The sequence below is a fragment of the Lygodium microphyllum genome, chromosome 23 (genome assembly GCF_053477565.2).
Source record: "Lygodium microphyllum isolate KBCC chromosome 23, Lygodium_microphyllum_v1.1.10, whole genome shotgun sequence".
In the NCBI taxonomy this organism is placed as follows: domain Eukaryota; kingdom Viridiplantae; phylum Streptophyta; class Polypodiopsida; order Schizaeales; family Lygodiaceae; genus Lygodium; species Lygodium microphyllum.
In genome coordinates this window covers 24,199,796-24,217,637 of record NC_141157.1, presented here as the reverse complement: position 1 = coordinate 24,217,637, position 17,842 = coordinate 24,199,796, and the positions used below count along the sequence as shown (strand labels likewise).

General features: G+C 42.7%; 1 protein-coding gene across 4 annotated transcripts in view; it reads left to right on the top strand.

The window, feature by feature from the left end:
* Nucleotides 1-462: 462 nt before the first annotated feature.
* The window catches only part of LOC148015975 (uncharacterized), a 34,676-nt gene continuing 17,296 nt past the window's right edge, over nucleotides 463-17,842 (top strand). For 2 of the 4 annotated variants that reach the window (XM_087664021.1, XM_087664019.1), the window contains exons 1-3: nucleotides 487-602; nucleotides 917-1,031; nucleotides 1,137-1,169. In XM_087664021.1, coding sequence (XP_087520147.1) covers nucleotides 961-1,031; nucleotides 1,137-1,169 — 104 coding nt within the window. In that variant the 5' untranslated portion in view covers nucleotides 487-602; nucleotides 917-960. Of the gene's footprint in view, nucleotides 603-916; nucleotides 1,032-1,136; nucleotides 1,170-17,842 lie in introns of all 4 variants that reach the window. The other 2 variants (XM_087664020.1, XM_087664022.1) reach the window with 2 other exon arrangements.

Genomic DNA, 17,842 nt, shown 5'->3' with positions numbered 1-17,842 from the left:
GAGAGAGAGAGAGAGAGAGAGAGAGAGAGAGAGAGAGAGAGAGAGAGAGAGAGAGAGAGAGAGAGAGGAGGAGGAGGAGGAGGAGGAGGAGGAGGAGGAGGAGGAGGAGGAGGAGGAGGAAGAGACCACACACGTCTCTCTACTCCCAATCATGAGCAATTAATGAGCATCTTTTTTGGTTTGATTCGGAAGCTCCTTGGAGCTTCGACACCTCTCGAACCTCTAGCTCAAATAATAAAATAGTAAAGATGATCAACATCTTTTTTTGAAACAACCATTTGCTCATTTTGTTTATTTTATTTTCTCATTTCTTTTTTATATGTTTTTTTTTCTTGTTACTTCACATTGCTTGGGGGACAATATCCTTGGTTTGGGATACCAAACCTAGCCTAACCTTTGGTTAATATGTAGACGAGATAAGACAAGGTTATTCAAAATTTCCAAAGTGTGCTCATCTTTTGACTTTTTTTAGTTTTAGAGGCAAATTTCGAAATTTAAAGCTGAGATTACACTAAATCTAGGTTTTTGTTCGAGCAGTGCTGACAAGCCATGTATCGTCGCCATCGCCGCATTCCCCTCCCCCTCCTTTTGGGCGCAGGCGGGTAAGCTATCGGTCTCTTTAGATAAGGCTTCCTTTTTCTTGCTTGCGCAGCCACAGTGCTCGCAGGCGATCGTATTGTCTATCCTTTTGTTATGCAGTGCAGTCCTGAGAGAAATCTTGACTTGGAAATTGTCCTTTGCGCCTAATTTGCTTCGCGAGACCGTGATATGTGGAATTAATTTCCAAGCCTGAGTGATGATTAACTCCATCGCGTTCACCTGCATGTGAAAGAAAGTTGTTTTTGTGAGGACGGACCGTTTTTCTCCTTCGATTTGTATCAGCTGATGCATTTCAATCTCACCCATTGATACCCAGGATATAAAGGTTCTTCCTAGTTTGAGGCTTTGGATGTCTCAACCATGACTTGGTGGCTAGGCCTTTGTATTTCTTCTAGCTCGGAGTCCTGCAGCTTGTGGCTTCTCTCCCCAGGTGGAGTTTTGGGTAGTATTAGCTCAGTCTGCAGCTTGTGGCTTCGCTCCCCAGGTTAAGTTTTGGGGACTATTAGCTCATTATGTCTACCTGTTCTTCACTGCAGGTTCCGTTATAGATGGATTAGAGGGGTTTCAAGGTGGATCTTCTTCTTTCTCTTTGTACACTTCTTATGGCTCCTTTTTGGGATTGAGAGGGGGTGTTGAGAAACCCATTTGTTAAGTTCATTTCATTATCTTAATTTTTATTTTGGTTTCCATTTACAACCCCAAAAAGGCTTTATTTGTAACATTAATTAGTGTCCACCACCACCGAGAGAGCAGGGGTGCCACATGAGAGAGGGGGGTGTTGAGAAACACATTCATTAAGCTCATTTCATTATCTTAATTCTTATTTTGGTTTCCAGTTACAGCCCCAAAAAGACTTTATTTGTATCATTAATTAGTGTCCGGCACCACTGAGAGTTCAATGGCTCATGTGCCTAGAAATAGAGGATGCATCCATCCATTCATACATACTCCACTACACCCTACACTTACTCTTTCATTCATTGTTCATCATTTCCCCATCACACCTTCAGCCTCAACCCTCTTGCCATTGTCGTTCACAACCCTACCTTGGTGGATATCTTAGTTCGTGGCGTTGTTGAATTCATCCTCGTGACACCTTTTGGAGGCCCTCTTCACATTGCCATGAGTTCTAGACAATTCAGATTGCTGTGTTTTCAGCTTGGCAGCTTGTTCTTCTCTACCCCTACTCCTGCATTTGCTGGTTTCATTGCTCCTTGGATTGGTACAATAGATTATCTTCATCATTATTGTGTGTTTCCAGCTCATCCTGCCACTCCGACACCCAAATGATAGTTCCTAGCCATCACCCACTTTATGAAGGCTTCATTTGCAATAGATTCAAGTTGTTTACAATACGCTACACCCAAGAGAGTTGGGGCGCCACCCGAGAGAGTTTAATGACTAATGTGCTTATAAATAGGGCATGGTTATCCATCCGTTCATCCATACTCCACTACACCCCTATCTCGGTGGATATCTTAGTTCGTGTTGTTGTTTAACGGATCATTCACATCTTTTGGAGGTCTTCTTCACATCACCATCATCTCTAGACACTTGAGATTGCTGTATCAACATGGCAGTCTGTTCTTCATCATCACTAGTGCTATGCTTGCTAGTTTCACTCCTCCTTGGACTTATACAACACATCATCTTCATCATTATTGTGTTTCCAACTCCTATTGCCATCCCAACACCCAAGCGATAGTTCCTAGCCATTAGCTACTTTACGAAGGTTTTATTTTCAATAGATTTAGTCTACTTACAATAGGTTACACCCTCTTTATCAACCCTACATCAAATACCTGCGTTTTTGTGTTTTCTTCACTCTCAAGGATTGCATTTTACTCCCTATATTGTTGTCCTTCATCTTTTAGCATCAACTTTAATAACCCACCACTTGGAGGATTGTGTTCGCTCCCTTCACTATGCAGATTTTCACTGTCATTTGCTCAACTAGGACAGTGCAGCCATCTTCGAGCTTTTGCTCCATTGTATCAGCTTGATTTATTCAATATGATTCAATGTTCATCATTCATCTCCTTGTTATTTTGAATTTTTGAGTTATTATTTCTTGGTGTTTTTCATACACTCAATGTTTCTCCTCGAGAATATTATTGTCTCTTTGATAAGGTATGAGTGTGTACAATCTTATCACTTTTCTTGACATATGGAGGGAGCAAAACAGAGTCCTTTGGATAGTGAGTTTTTATTTCTTGGTGTTTTTTGTACACTTTGTGTTTCTTCTTGGAAATCCTACTATTGTCACTTTTCTTGACATATTGAGGAAATTTTTTGTACACTGTGTGTTTCTTTGAGGGAATCCTAATGTCTCTTTGATATGGTACGAGTGTACGATCTCGTTACTTTTCTTGATATATGGAGGAAGCAAAACACAGTCCTTTGGGTAGCGAGTTTTTATTTCTTGGTGTTTTCATACACATTGTTGTGTTTCTCCTTGGGAACCCTACTATCTCTTTGATATGGTATGAGTGTACAATCTTGTCACTTTTCTTGATATATGGAGGGAGCAAAACACAATCTTTTGGGTAGTGGAATATTGGAGTAGACATTGGAAGATAAAGGAAACTAGTAGAGGGAGGAAAACGTAGTCCTTAGGTGGTGTTGGAGATGAATGATATGTTGAAATCACTCTAGGATGATGGCTGTTGCCAAGGTGTTTGTTGGATAACCCTTTAGGAGTGAAGAAAACACAAAAACGTAGGTATTTGATGCATGGCTAATAAAGAGGGTTTAACTTGTTGTAGACGGCTTGAATCTGTTGCAAATGCAGCCTTCATAAGTGGTTGATGGTTGGGAAGTGTCACTTGGGTGGCGGGGTGGCAGTAGGGCTCTGAAAACACAGAGTAACGATGAAGATGATTTGCTATACAAGTCCAAGGAGGAGAGAAACTAGAAACACATCAATGAAATGTTGAAGAATAGGTCACTAGGTTGGAAATGCAAGTCGTATAGCTCCTTTGATAGGGTAATAGGTTGGGCATCAGCCAATTGAATCAAGGCAGCAATAGATCAGCTCTAGAATGCAGCACACAAGCCACTCTTGCAAGAAGCATCACTAGGTGTTGGAGAGGTGAAGGTCATTAGTAGTAGTCGGTGAAGAGAGATTGATTGAAGAATGAGAGAGAGAGGTGTGGGTATGTCCCATTTATAGGCACATAAATCATTAAATTGTCTAGGGTGGCGCCATGATATGCATAAAGCCTTTTTTGAAATTGTAAATGGAAACCAAAATAAGAAATCAATGAAATTAATGACTTTGGTATCTCAACAATGAGTTGTTCAAAGAGAAGTTCAAGGCCATTGAAATGTAAGGGAGTCCAATGGATATGGGAAAGGCTATAAAGTTGCACTTTCAAAATAATTTGAAAATTTATATTGCCTCTCAAAGTAGTATCAATATCTTTCCATACTTCTTTGGCCATCTTACTAAGATGAAGATGATGAATAAGGTCGTTCAGGAGGCCAAGGTTGATGATGGTAAACACACTCTCATTTTTCTTTAATGAGTCTTGATGGGGTTTGGGATCGCCCTTTGTTGGTGGAGAGTGCCCTCCATGGGTCTTCCCTTATAAGAATAACCTAGATCCAAGTTGAGAAGGCAATGTTTGAGAAAATTTTAATGGCGATTCCATACTTTAACATGGCAATGGAGAATGACATTTTGTGTGAAGAAGAATGAATGTGAGGTTAGGAGCAAAACAATGTGGTTGTGACAGTTGGCAATTAGGGACATATCGTTGATAGAGGTAGTAGAGAGGTGGAGATAGTTGCAAAGTATGCAACATTGCAGAACATGACGGTACTAGTAGGTAGATAGTTGGGCATGGATGGCTTAGTTGTTGCAAAGGGCTGCTAGGTTGGCAGTGTTGCGGTGTTGGCTACAATGAAGTGGGTGCAGCTAGTGGAAGATAGTAGGTGGAATTGGTGGCGGTGCTTTTTCTGGGTCATTGGTAGTGGGTAAAGTTGGCTTATTTGTGCTGTAATGAGGATCAAGCAACTTGCTAAGCTCGGATAGGGTAGCACTTACTTGGTAGTGGGAGAGCAATCTTGGACAATGTTGATAGTAGTCCTACAGGGCGTTTGTAGGGCTGTTTGGTGGTAGGCAGTACACATTAATGGAGTTGGCAACAGGAAGCATGGGGTAGTTGCAATTGGTGGTAGTTCAAGCTGGCACACCATGTTTATTGTTGATGACGTGGTGGTTGTGGAGACAACACATAGCTAACATTGGTTGAGCTGAAGATGGCTGTTGCTTGTAATGTGGTTGTGATACCATTATTGGGTGGCGCGACTATGAGTGAAGCAACTATGGTGGATGTAGCTCCATATGAGAGAGAGAGAGAGAGAGAGAGAGAGAGAGAGAGAGAGAGAGAGAGAGATCTTTACCAGAAGGTGATCTCGTGGTGGTTGTTATGGGGACAAAAATAGTATTGCAACAGATTGTTGCCTTCTGTGAGAGGGTAACCATCTTTTATTTTACGAGGACTCCTTTGATTCCCCATATTAGGGTATGGCTGCAATCAATGCTATTAAATGACGAGTCATTCCAAATTGATACTTTAAAGCAAGTGCATGCTCCTTTTGTAGAGGAGATTTATGATGGCCCTAGGGTTTTTTTTGAGAATCTCTTTTGTTCTTCGGATCCTTGCGCAAGGATAATGCAATGTATCCTACTGTTTCTATGGTCAATTGGTTCATGCCGTTCCATGGAGACCCGTGGAGGAGTTTTAGGATATTCTCAGATAGGTATTCCTGATTTGGGTGGAAGTGGTTGATTTCTCTTCTCACCTATGTTGGCTTCTTCTACTTGTATTGAGATCTCTTGGTCAAGTCTTGGTGGAGCCCCACTTGGCCTCTTGGAATAGGAATAGAGCTTGTATGCTTTGGGAGACAAAAAACCCTCACCTAAAAAAATTTGCTTTGAGGCAACAGGGTTGCATACATTGGTTTTTGAGCTAAAATGGGGAACTTTTGCAAGTCATTGTTTCAAATGTGGCTAGTTGGGCCATTTTGTCTCTGAATGTGATCATTCTCTATATGTTTTGCAAGGTGGATTGGATCTTGAGGTGGATATGCAGGAGAGTGAATCCCAAGCTATGTCGCAACAATCTGTTCCTTTCTCTACGCATCCTGATTTGCATGGATTTGCTAATATAGATTCCCCTTGAGCTAGGCTTGTTGGTGAGTTGTGCCTCGCCAGTTAGGGTCAGAGGCCTCTAATGATGCTCCTTGGGTTTCTATGGTTAAACGCTATACTCGCCAGGAAGCTTGTTCGATTCTTGCACATTTGGCCTTTGATAATATCACATAAACCTTTCAACAAAGGGGTAAAGGATTTTACTCTAAACCTCAACCTCAATCATCTTGTGTGCCTGCTATTGTAGTGGTTGGTAAAGGTGCCTCAAATTCTACTTTGAGGTTTGATGCATGTGGCAAATTGTTACCCTCTCAAGATGCAGTCTATGTTCAATAGTATCAGTTTCCTCGTTGCGCTTCACTTGTTGGATTGCAAAGGGCAGATCTTGTGCATGTCATTGGTAGTAAAATGGAGAGATTTTAGGTTGCTAAATTTGTGGATGTAAAAGGAAAAGCGGTTATCTAGTAGTTCTTTCCATCTTTGCTTATCATGAAACTTGCTTTATGGAATGTCAAAGGGGTTTTGTCGTGTAGTAAGTAGTATGGGTTGTGGAGGACTATTTTTGTAGCAGGAAGATGGGGAAACAATCACTACAGGCCAACCCCTAGCACATCGTATGGGCCCGCAGGATCAAATACATCATGATGGAGACCCCCAGGCTCGTTCGTTGGAATCAGATGCTTCAGATGCGGGGGTCCACACTACCAAAACAAATGCCCAATAGAAGATACAGCTTCATCAAGTGGATCAAGGGTGAATGCGACTAGCGCATATGGAGAAGAACCACAACCACCGCGCATCCAAGAAATCCCAAATGGAAGTGAGGAAAGCATGGACCACCCAAGGGTAGGGACAGTTAGCGCCCAACCCCAATGCATGGCAACTAGAGTAGCGGCAGTTCACCATCTATACATCAAAGGCCGAGTGGGCGAAGGAAACCAACCTATCATGGTGGACACAGGAGCAACACACAACTTCATGACACCAGGATGTGTAGCAAAACATGGATTAAAACTATCGAAGGTCCCAGAAGAATTAACAGTAACATTTGCATAAGGAGAAGCCAAGGAAGTGAAACAAGTCTTTGCAGTCCAAGTAGAAGCCGACAAGTGGAAAGCAAAACTCAACTTCTTAGTAATCCCCATGGATGATTTTGAAGTGATATTGGGCTTGGAATTCTATGACAATTATGTCATTGCAATGTTTGGTAAAGGTGTAAATGAAATGATGCTAGATATGCAAGGAGAAGGTGTCAGAGTACCATGTGAAAGAATGCAACTGTCTGGCAGGACCCCAATCAAGGTGCAAATGAAGGAGAATAAGCTAGGAGTATCATGCCAAACAGTGAAGCCAACTACAACCCAACCAAAGGGCCAGACCCAAAATGCACCGGTCCAAGGGACCGTTATCAGGCCATGTATCATGACATGCAGTGCCAAGCAGGTTGAAAAATCAGTCAAACAAGGAGATATGGTCTATCTGTGTATGATCCGACCAATTGAAGAAGAAGAAAATTTCAAGAAACCCAGACAATAGAGCAGGAACACAGAGGTGGCAGAAATACTTGAAGAATTCAAAGATGTAATGCCAGCCGAGCTACCCAAGGGTCTACCACCCAGGCGAGATGTGGATCACAAAATTGAGCTGATCCTAGGGTCTGCCCCACTGGCCCGAGCTCCCTATCGCATGAACCACACCGAGCTCATAGAATTGAAGAAGCAACTACATGAACTAGAAGAACAAGGGTTCATTCGCCCTAGCAAATCCTCCTTTGGTGCCCCAATGTTATTTGTAAAGAAGAAGGATGGGGGACTTAGACTCTGTGTAGATTATAGGGTCCTTAACAAAATCACCATAAAAAACAAATATCCCATGCTCCTAGTGGAAGACCTCTTAGATTGCACAGAGCCAAGTACTTTAGCTGTATTGATCTTAGATCAGGATACCACCAAATCCGCATAGCCGAAGAAGATATCCCAAAAACAGCCTTCCGCGTCCGATATGGTAGTTTTGAGTGGTTAGTATTAGGATTCGGCCTAAGCAATGGGCCAGGCATATTTTGTGGCCTCATGGATGGAGTCTTTAGACCGGAGATAGATATCTTTGTCATTATCTATATAGATGACCTCCTAGTCTACAGTAAAACCTTAGAAGAGTACAAGCAACACTTACGCCGAGTTTTTGAGAAACTACAGCAGCATCAGTTATATGCCAAGCTTGAAAAATGTGAGTTCGCAGTGAAAGAGTTGGAGTTCTTAGGCTTTATTGTAGGAGCAGATGGAATCAAAGTGGATCCTAAGAAAGTGGAAGGTCACCCCATTGCTTATGAGTCAAAGAAATTTACCGATGCTAAAACAAGGTGGAGCACACATGAGAAGGAAATGTTGGCAGTCATCCACTGCCTTAGAAAATGGAAGCACTACGCTCAAGAAAAGCATACAATAGTTTTCACCGATAATATCTCCCTCAAATACTTCCAATCTCAACCCAAGTTATCGGCAAAGCAAGCCCGTTGGCTAGACTTCCTAGCAGAATGCGATCTGGAGATTAACCACAAGCCCGGCTCCACTAACAAGATAGCAGATGCCTTGAGCCGGAAAGCTGACTTGAAAGCTGTCAGTGTGGTCAGTAGCAACTTCATAGAACTAGTCAAAGAGGCCCTAGAGCAAGACCAAGAAATGCACAAGATAATCAGAGATGTGGAAGTAGAGAAGACCCCACATGGAATGCACACCTTAGAGGAGGGTATCCTATTTTTAGGCAAGAGATTGTATATCCCCAACAATTTGGAGTTGAAGAAACTCATCCTGCATGAGATACATGATGGCAAAATTGGAGGCCACAAAGGGCAAAGCAAAACCTTGGAGGCCCTTAGGAAGCAATTCTTTTGGCCGAATATGAAGGAAGAAGTAATAGACTACATCAAAACTTGCCCCACTTGCCAACTGGTCAAAGCACCACGATCAAGACCAGCAGGACTGCTACAACCATTACCGGTACCCAACTGCCCATGGGACGTCATCAGCATGGACTTCATTGTGGAATTACCTGAGTCCCATGGGTACACAATCATCTTTGTAGTGGTGGACTATTTTTCCAAATAGGCCCACTTTATCCCGACCAAACCACCACTAAATGCCAAGGAGGTAGCACGCCTCTTCTTCACACATGTATTCAAACTTCATGGCTTACCACTGGCCATTGTATCAGATAGAGATGGAAGATTTATGAGCGACATGTGGAAGGAACTTTTCAAGACCCTGGAAACACAATTGAGATTCTCATCATCCTTCCACCCGGAGATAAATGGATAGACAGAACGAGTCAACCAAGGCATCGAAGACTATCTTCGGAGCTATGCCCGAGTGGACCAGAAAGATTGGGCCTTGTACCTTGATGTCTTGGAATTCCACTATAATAGCTCCATCCACCCGGCAACGGGGTACACCCCCTTTGAGTTAGCCACAGGAAAAGAAGTCATTACTCCACTGGCCTTAGCATCCGGAGCGGCCAAAGCGGAGGATCAAAATGCAAAAGAATTCCTGAAGAAATGGAGAGACCGAAATATAGCAGCTAAGCAAAGCCTCGAGCAGAGCAAGATCACCATGACCGAGCAAGCAAACAATAAGAGAAAGTCTGTACTATTCGCCAAAGGAGACATGGTCCTAGTTAGCTCTAAGAATATGTCACTTCCCAAAAACATGACCCCCAAGTTCAATCATTGCTACTATGGACCCTACCGAATCACTCAAGTGTTGAACGAAGTCACCTACAAACTGGACTTGTTAGACAGTATTTGTGTTCATAATGGGTTTCATGCTCGTCTTCTGCGCAGGTTCTATCCCGACAACCAATGGGGACGGCGCGTACCAATGCTCCATTCTAACGGTCCCTTCGAAGTAGAAGCATTCCTCCGACGTCGGGAACAAAGAGGCTTCCCTGAATACCTCACCAAGTGGCGCGGGTGTCCACTCAAGGAGGCCACTTGGATCCCAGAAGCGGAGGCCCGCGAACGCAGAAAGGATGCCTTCGTCCTTTGGCTCGAGGAGAACCCCCTTGCCCCTTCCAACGACCCTTGAGCCTTTCCAGAAAACCAAAAACAATGTGGTTCTCAATCATAGACCCCAACCTGCCTCCACTCCTCAAATGTAATCGAGTCGAGAGTGGACCCGCATGGTACCAATCATCAAATAACTCCAAAAACAAAGCCCCAATTTTCCAGTCTAGATGGGCAGACACTGACCAGCTTGCTAGAAAAGGCTGTGTTAAGACCCCCAAGTCCTAGTGCGGCAGACGCTGGCCAGTTTGATAGTATAGACTGTGTTAAGACCCCGCGGTCCCCTTAGACCGGTAGACACTGACCAGCTTGCTAGGAAAAGCTGTGTTAAGACCCCGGATGAGTCAAATAACAAACTCTACCCTTAGATTGCTGAGGACAGCAATCCAATAAGCGAGGGTGAGTGTAAGGGCTTTGTAGCTATACCATTCTGTTGCTACCGAATGCACCTATATAGGAAGTAGTAGTGACTCAAAGCCTTGCCTTGTTTCCACTCTACGTGTGATTCCCTATACCCAGTGGTGAACCCTCTTATGTGCGGCGTCACGAGGGTGTAGTCCTGGGATGTGTCTATGTTGTCCCGCTTTTTGGATTGAATAATACAAGAGTATACCTTGAGCTTATATATTGTGTTACCTTTCTGTGCCGTGGTGAGTGCGTAACGAGTGCCAGCCCGCCCCCCCGCCGCTTGGTCATTTCGTAAATCCCAGACTTTAAAAAAAAAAAACTTTTCTTGAATCCCTCCTTGGCAGAAGTTCACACACCAGAGGCACAGTTTCAAAATCTGTGCAAATCTGGCCATAGGATTTGGGGCTTTTCCTAGATTTGGCATCATTCATGCCTGTCAGTGACTTTTGAGTTAGAAATTGCAGACATTGCGAGCGGTGACCTCATCATGCAATTTTGGACTCGAAATTTTGGGGATTTGCTGAGAATTTTGGTAAATTCTGCATCTTTTTCCCGTGCAGTGGTTGGTTAATGTATAAACAGTAGAGATTTATTTCTGGTTGAGGAAAAACAACAGGGTATTTTGCTGGTTCAGCTTGTGCTTCCGCAGATTAGTGCATTTACTCTTGTGTTCGTGATAAAATGGCTGCAACTTCTTCGAGTTCAGACATCAAGAGTTTGATGGAGATCAAATGGTTTGATGGTCATGGCTTTGACCTTTGGAAAGACCGTATGCAGGGCATTTTGTTCATGAAGGATTGTGAGGATGCTTTGTAGGAAGATAAACCCGCACTAATGTTCGATGCAGATTGGGCCAGAGTGAATAAAAAGGCTGTGGCTTACATAAAGATGGGTGTCACTGATGACATTCTGACAGACATTAAGGGTTTAGACATAGGTTATGCAATATGGGAGAAACTGAAGACTACTTATGAGATCACCACACCTGTTAATCAGGTGCATTTAATGCGCAAGTTGGTGAATATGCGACTGGATGAGTCAAAGCCTGCAGGATGAGTCAAAGCCTGCAGCTGAGCACTTGAGTGCATTTATAGGGATTCTAAATCAGCTCAAAGATGCAAACTTGGACTTTGATGATAAGTTGAGGGGGATCTTTTTGATCATGACATTGTCGGACTCGTGGGAAACCTTGGTGGTTTCACTCAGTAATAACCCCAATCTCTCATATGATGGGGTGAGGGGTTCTATCTTGAATGAAGAAATTAGATGTATCTCTAGTGGAGAAGGCATCAACTCAACTTATAATATAAGAGGCAGGGCTGAAAAGAAAAATGCATATGCGCGGCAGAGAAACAGGAGCAAGAGCAAAGGAAAGGATAAGAGTGACATTATTTGCTATCATTGTGGTCGGAAGGGCCACAAGAAACGTGATTGCAGGTACTACAAGAAGGAACAAGAGAGAAATAAGAATTGCAGGAGATAAAAAGAAGGAAGAAAAGACAGATGCATTGGAGACATCCAAAGGCAAAGAAAAGGCCAATGTGGCCTCTAGTGTGGTCATAGAGGAGCTTTCAGATACAGAGGCTGATGTTTTATATACAGTTGATTATGATGCCCTTGTATGTCACATGCAGGATATGCAGATTACCAAGGTTGATGTGGTTGATGCACTCTTGTCAGTTGATGATGGTGTCACTCAGACTTGGATTGTAGACTCTGGTGCCTCTTTCCATGTAACTCCTTGCTTGGAGTGTTTTGCTATGTTCAATGTAGGCAGTTATGGAAAGGTGTACCTTGGAAATAACCATGCTTGCAACATTGATGGGATTGGCCCCGTACACTTGTCTTTAGACAATGGTTAAGAGCTTGTGTTGAAAGATGTCAGATATGTGCCTGGCATTAAAAAGAGTTTACTATCTGTTGGTCAGCTTGACTTGCATGGCTACACCACACTGTTTGGTGGTGGTTTGTGGAAAGTAAAAAAGGGTTCCATGCTGATTGCAAAAGGAACCAAGAAGGGCACATTGTATTGTTTGCATTGTAAAGCCTTGAATGGCAAGTTTCTTGCAGTTGCTGAAATTTGCAGCCACTTGGAGTTATGGCATAAGAGATTAGGCCATATGAGCCAAAAAGGACTTGATGTTCTTACCTCTCTGAAGAGGGTTGATGAAAAAGGCTCTAAACTTGATTTTTTAATGAGTGTCAATTTGGAAAGCAAATAAAAAATTCCTTTTACTCTGGTGTCTCTTGTAAGTCCAATGTCTTGGACTTAGTGCATTCTGATGTACGTAGTATGCCCGTGAAATCATTGGGTGGTGCTGTATATTCTATCTCCTTTATTGATGATTGTTTCAAGAAGATTTGGGTGTACTTGTTGAAAAAGAAAAGTGAAGTGTTTGCTGTTTTTAAAACTTTTCATGCATTTGTGACCACTCAGATAGATAGAAAGTTGAAATGCTTGAGAACTAATAATGGGGGTGAGTTCACATCGACTGAATTCAAGTCATTTTGTGACTTACATGGTATTAAGAGGGAGCTTACAGCCCCTTACAGTCCTGCTTCAAATGGGGTGGTTGAAAGATATAACATGACTTTATGTGAAAGAGTGCGGTGCATGCTGTCCATTGCCAATCTCCCTCATGCATTTTGGGGAGAGGCACTCAAAACTGTGGTTCACATTTGCAACCGCTCTCCAAATAGGTCCTTAAATAATGGCACTTTGAGGAGGTTTGGTCTGACAAATCGGCCTCATACGACCATTTACGTATATTTGGCTGTGATGCTTTTGTACATGTTAGGGATGAGCCGAGGAACAAACTTGACCCAAAATCCACCAAAGGCATTTTCATGGGCTATGGTGATGAGGGTGAATTTGGGTATAGAGTGTGGTTACCTCAGTCCAAGAAAATTATTCGTAGCCGTAATGTTGTGTTTAATGAGGCAAAATTGCTGAAAGGCTCTTTAGCCTCTAATGAAGATCTGAAAAAGGTGAAATTTCAGAGTTTGCAGCCACCCATAACTTCAGAAAATGAGCCTCAAGGCGCTGTACCACGCTTGCTAATTATGAAAATGCAGGTGCTGAAAATGAAAATGAAGGTGCTGTACAGCATGAATAGCATGTTGAAAATGGTTTACAGCAGCAAGTGAATGCTGAAAATAATATACCTCTTGATGTAGACCCAATTCTTGACGATGTTGTTGTGAAGATGACCACTTTATGTGTGCTTTTTGCTCTTATTGTTGTTTTGGATTTAAAGCTGTATCAAATGGATGTAAAAATAGCTTTCTTGCATGGTGACATTGATGAGGAAACCTACATGAAACAGCCCGAGGGCTTTGTAGTTCTTGGAAAAGAGCAGATGGTGTGTAAGCTAAAACGCAGCTTGTATGGGTTGAAGCAAGCACGGCGGCAATGGTACAAAAAGTTTAATACTTTTATGCTATCTCATAAGTTTACACGCAGCCATGTAGATCATTGCTTGTACATGAAAAAGGATACAGATGGCAGTCTTATAATACTTGTTTTGTATGTGGATGATATGTTACTAGCTGGGAAAAGAAAGACTAACTTGGATGCTCTAAAAAATCAGCTGAAATCAGCTCTCTCCATGAAAGAATTGGGGAATGCAAAGCATATTTTGGGCATGAGGATTCGTAGAGATAGAATGCAGAAATTACTGTTTTTATCTCAAGAAAAGTACATTGGAAAGGTACTGGACAGATTTAACATGGCTGAAGCTAAGCCTTTTGGAGTACCCTTACCTCCTTATCTTAAGCTTAGCAAAGCCAACAGCTCGAAAGATGACGTGGAAGCAAATGCTATGAAGGGAGTGTCTTATGCATCAGCTTGTGGCTCTCTTATGTATGCTATGGTTGCTACTCGTCCAGACATTGCTCATGCAGTGGGATTTGTTAGCAGGTTTATGTCAAATCTTGGCAAAGCACATTGGGAGGTTGTCAAGTGTATTCTTCGATATCTTAAGGGTACACAAAGAAAAAGTATTTTCTATGGGTAGGGTGCATTGAGTTTGCACTGAGTTTGCAGGGTTATTGTGATGCAGACATGGCAGGTGACTTGGATTGAGTCTGCAGGGTTATTGTGATGCAGACATGGCAGGTGACTTGCACTGAGTTTGCAGGGTTATTGTGATGTAGACATGGCAGGTGACTTGGACACTCGTAGGTCCACTAGCGGGTATGTCTTTACAGTTGTTGGTGGGGCTGTTTCTTTGTGTTTCAGGTTGCAAAACATTGTTGCACTGAGTACCACTGAAGCTGAATACATATCAGCTACTGAAGCTTCTAAGGAAGCTATATGGTTGAGCAGACTTGCAGATGATCTCGGCATGTCTATGGGTACTGCAGTTTTGGGATGTGATAGCCAGAGTGCTGTGTATTTGGCTAAGAATGCCATGTATCATTCACGCACAAAGCATATAGATGTGCGATATCACTTCATCAGATAGATTCTGGAAGATGGTCAAATCACATTGACCAAGATTAAAACACAAGATAACCCTGCAGATGTTCTCACTAAAAGTCTAAACAGAGCTCAACACGAGCATTGCATTCGACTAGTGGGAGTTGGTTAGCTAGAGGTTCATAACGGATCTTTAAGTGGGAGGTCGTTGGGATATAAAGGCCCGGTGATCTCTGTGTATATAAGTACACGCACACTGTATATGTGAACGCACCCTTTACGTGCCCTAAGTATAAATACTTTTTATTCTTTGTGTATCAACACATTGTTGGTACACTCTTATCGTCTTGGACTTTCACTTTGCTCACACTCACTCCAGCCGTCACACTCATACGCTCACTCTTGCTCAATCTTAAACTCTCTCAACTGTGTCCTTCCAGTTCCAACAGACATGACTAAAGTTATAAGCTGTGTCCCCACTCTTAGAGTTAGAGTTAGCATCAGTTAACTTTAGTTGAGTTAGAGCTAGGTCTATCTTAGACCTATCTTGTACCTTTCATTCTCATTCTTTCAGCTCAGCAAGTACACTCTACTCTTTTGCTTCGACACACTCTCATTCTCTCTCTTTCCTCTCCTCCATAGCTAGCCGTTATTTTCCAACATTTGGTATTAGAGCAAGGTTCTACGTATAGATTCAGTTCAGCCACCATCATCTGGTGCCGCCCCGCCTAAGGTCTTGCTGCTGTCAGCTAGCTCTTTGCTTGACGAAGAGAAGGATGAGCTGCTGGTGTTTTCAGCTTGCGCGCAGCTCTACATGTGGTTCTACCAAGGTGTTTGACGATGCTCTAGCATGGTATGGGCCATCTCGATCACACTGCGGTTCTTGCGCTCCAAGATGCCATTCTCCTGAGGAGTATTTGTATTGGCAAACTCTTGGTGAATACCACGATTTGCACAAAAACAAGCAAACTCATTAGAAACAAATTCTCCGCCCTTATCCGATCATAAGGTCTTCAGCTTTTGGTCCGATTGGTTCTTTTTAAAGAGCAACCAATCCTTAAAGTTGGAGAAAGCCTTTGACATTAGTTTCAAGAAATAAGTCCATGTCATCTTGCTATAATCATCCACAATGAGCATGAAATACAAGCTCTCTCTTAGGGGCTCCATTCTCATCGGTCCACAAAGATTGGTAGAAACAAGCTCCAAGGGTGTTGAAGACCGCTTGAAGCCTTGTTGGTAACAACATCACAAGTTTGCTTCCCACGGATGCAGGATACACAAGGTTGTTGGCTCACCACAATATTTGGCAAACCTCAAACAAGTTGTCCCTTAGATGCCTTTTGAAGGTAATCATAATTGAGGTGGCCAAACCGAGCGTGCCAAAGCTCGGACTGAGTTTGTGAGGTAAGAAGAAGGGAAGTCAAGGTAGAAGAAGACCGCAACTTGTAGACTCCATTCTCCTCATAACCTGAAGAAAGAACACGTTGGAGCTTGATTGACGGAGCTGAGTGAACGTGACATATAATACACACACACACACACACACACACATACACACACACACACACACACACACAGAGTAGAGTAGAGAGTTGCACGATGTTCTTGGATACAATGACGAGTGTACCTCTTTAGGTTTTAGATAGATATATATGAAAGTACAAATGCGCTAAGGTTATGTTCACACCTGTGCACATATAAAAGGCACGATGGCCCTTTATTCCCAACAACCTCCCACCTAAAGGCAATGTGCCTTAAGAGGAGAAAAGAATTAGCTAAGTCTAGGTATGTACAAAGCTGAAATACATATACCTATCCAACTCCCATCATCTGTCGGTAATGAGCAAACCGCTTTGTTGGAAGACCCTTCGTGAGAAGATGTGCAGGATTATCATCTGTATGCACTTTGACAAGCTCAATGCTCTTGCTGTCAAGTACATCTCTAATAAAGTGATACTTCACTTGTATGTACTTCGTCTTTGTATGAAAGACGGGATTCCGTTCTAGCATGATAGCACTCTGACTATCACAATGGAGAACAGGTAACTCTGTAATGCCAGGCTCTCCCACCAGACGTGAAAGCCATAAAGCCTCCTTGCATGCCTCAGTGGCAGCCACATACTCTGCCTTTGTAGTAGACAATGCAACACACTTTTGTAGCTTGGAGATCCAAGAGACTGCTCCTCCTGTGAAGGTAAACACATACCCAGAAGTGAACTTTCTGCAGTTCGCATGACTAGCATAGTCTGCATCCGTAAAGCCAACGACAAATGCCTTTTGCTTTCCAAAGCAAATGCACAAATCCTTTGTGCCTTTGAGGTATCTCAAAATACCTTTCACTGCTTCCTAATGCTTTTTTACCAGGGTTTACCATGTATTTGCTAACCACTCCCACTGCAAAGGCAATGCCAGGATGTGTAGCAACCATAGCATACAGCAAACTGCCAACAATTGAAGTGTATGGTATCTTGGCCATTTCAGTCTTCTCATCATTAGATGTAGGGTTGTCCTTTGCACCGAGTTTCACAATTGGAGGCAATGAAACCCCAATTGTCTTCCCCCCCCTCCATATTGAAACGTTGCAAAATCTTGGAGATATACTCCTGCTGAGATAGATAGAGTAATCCTTTTGACCTATCTCTGAGTATTCGCATGCCAAGAATGTGATTTGCATCACCAAGATCCTTTATGTCAAAGCTACCATGAAGACTTTACTTCAGTGAGTCCAAGGCATGAGTATCCTTGCCAACAATCAACATGTCATCTACACACAGAACCAAGATAATTAGGCTATCATCTGCTGCCTTCTTGGTGTACAAGCAGTGATCCACTTTACTTTTATGAAAACCTGGAGACTACATAGATGTATTAAACTTATGATACCATTCTCTTGGTGCTTGTTTCAAGCCATACAAACTTCTTTTGAGTTTACATACCATCTTCTCTTTCCCTTTTGCCACAAACCCTTCAGGCTGCTGTATATATTTGTCTTCATGCAGATCACCATGTAAAAATGCAGTCTTTACATCCATTTGTATGAGCTCCATATCTTCAGTTGCAACCAAGTCCAAAATGGTTCTCAATGTAGTCATCTTGACTATAGGAGAGAAGATCTCATCAAAGTCAACTCCATGTTCTTGCTTGTGCCCCTTCGCAACCAATCTTGCTTTGTACTTTGGCGAGGAACCAGAATTGAACT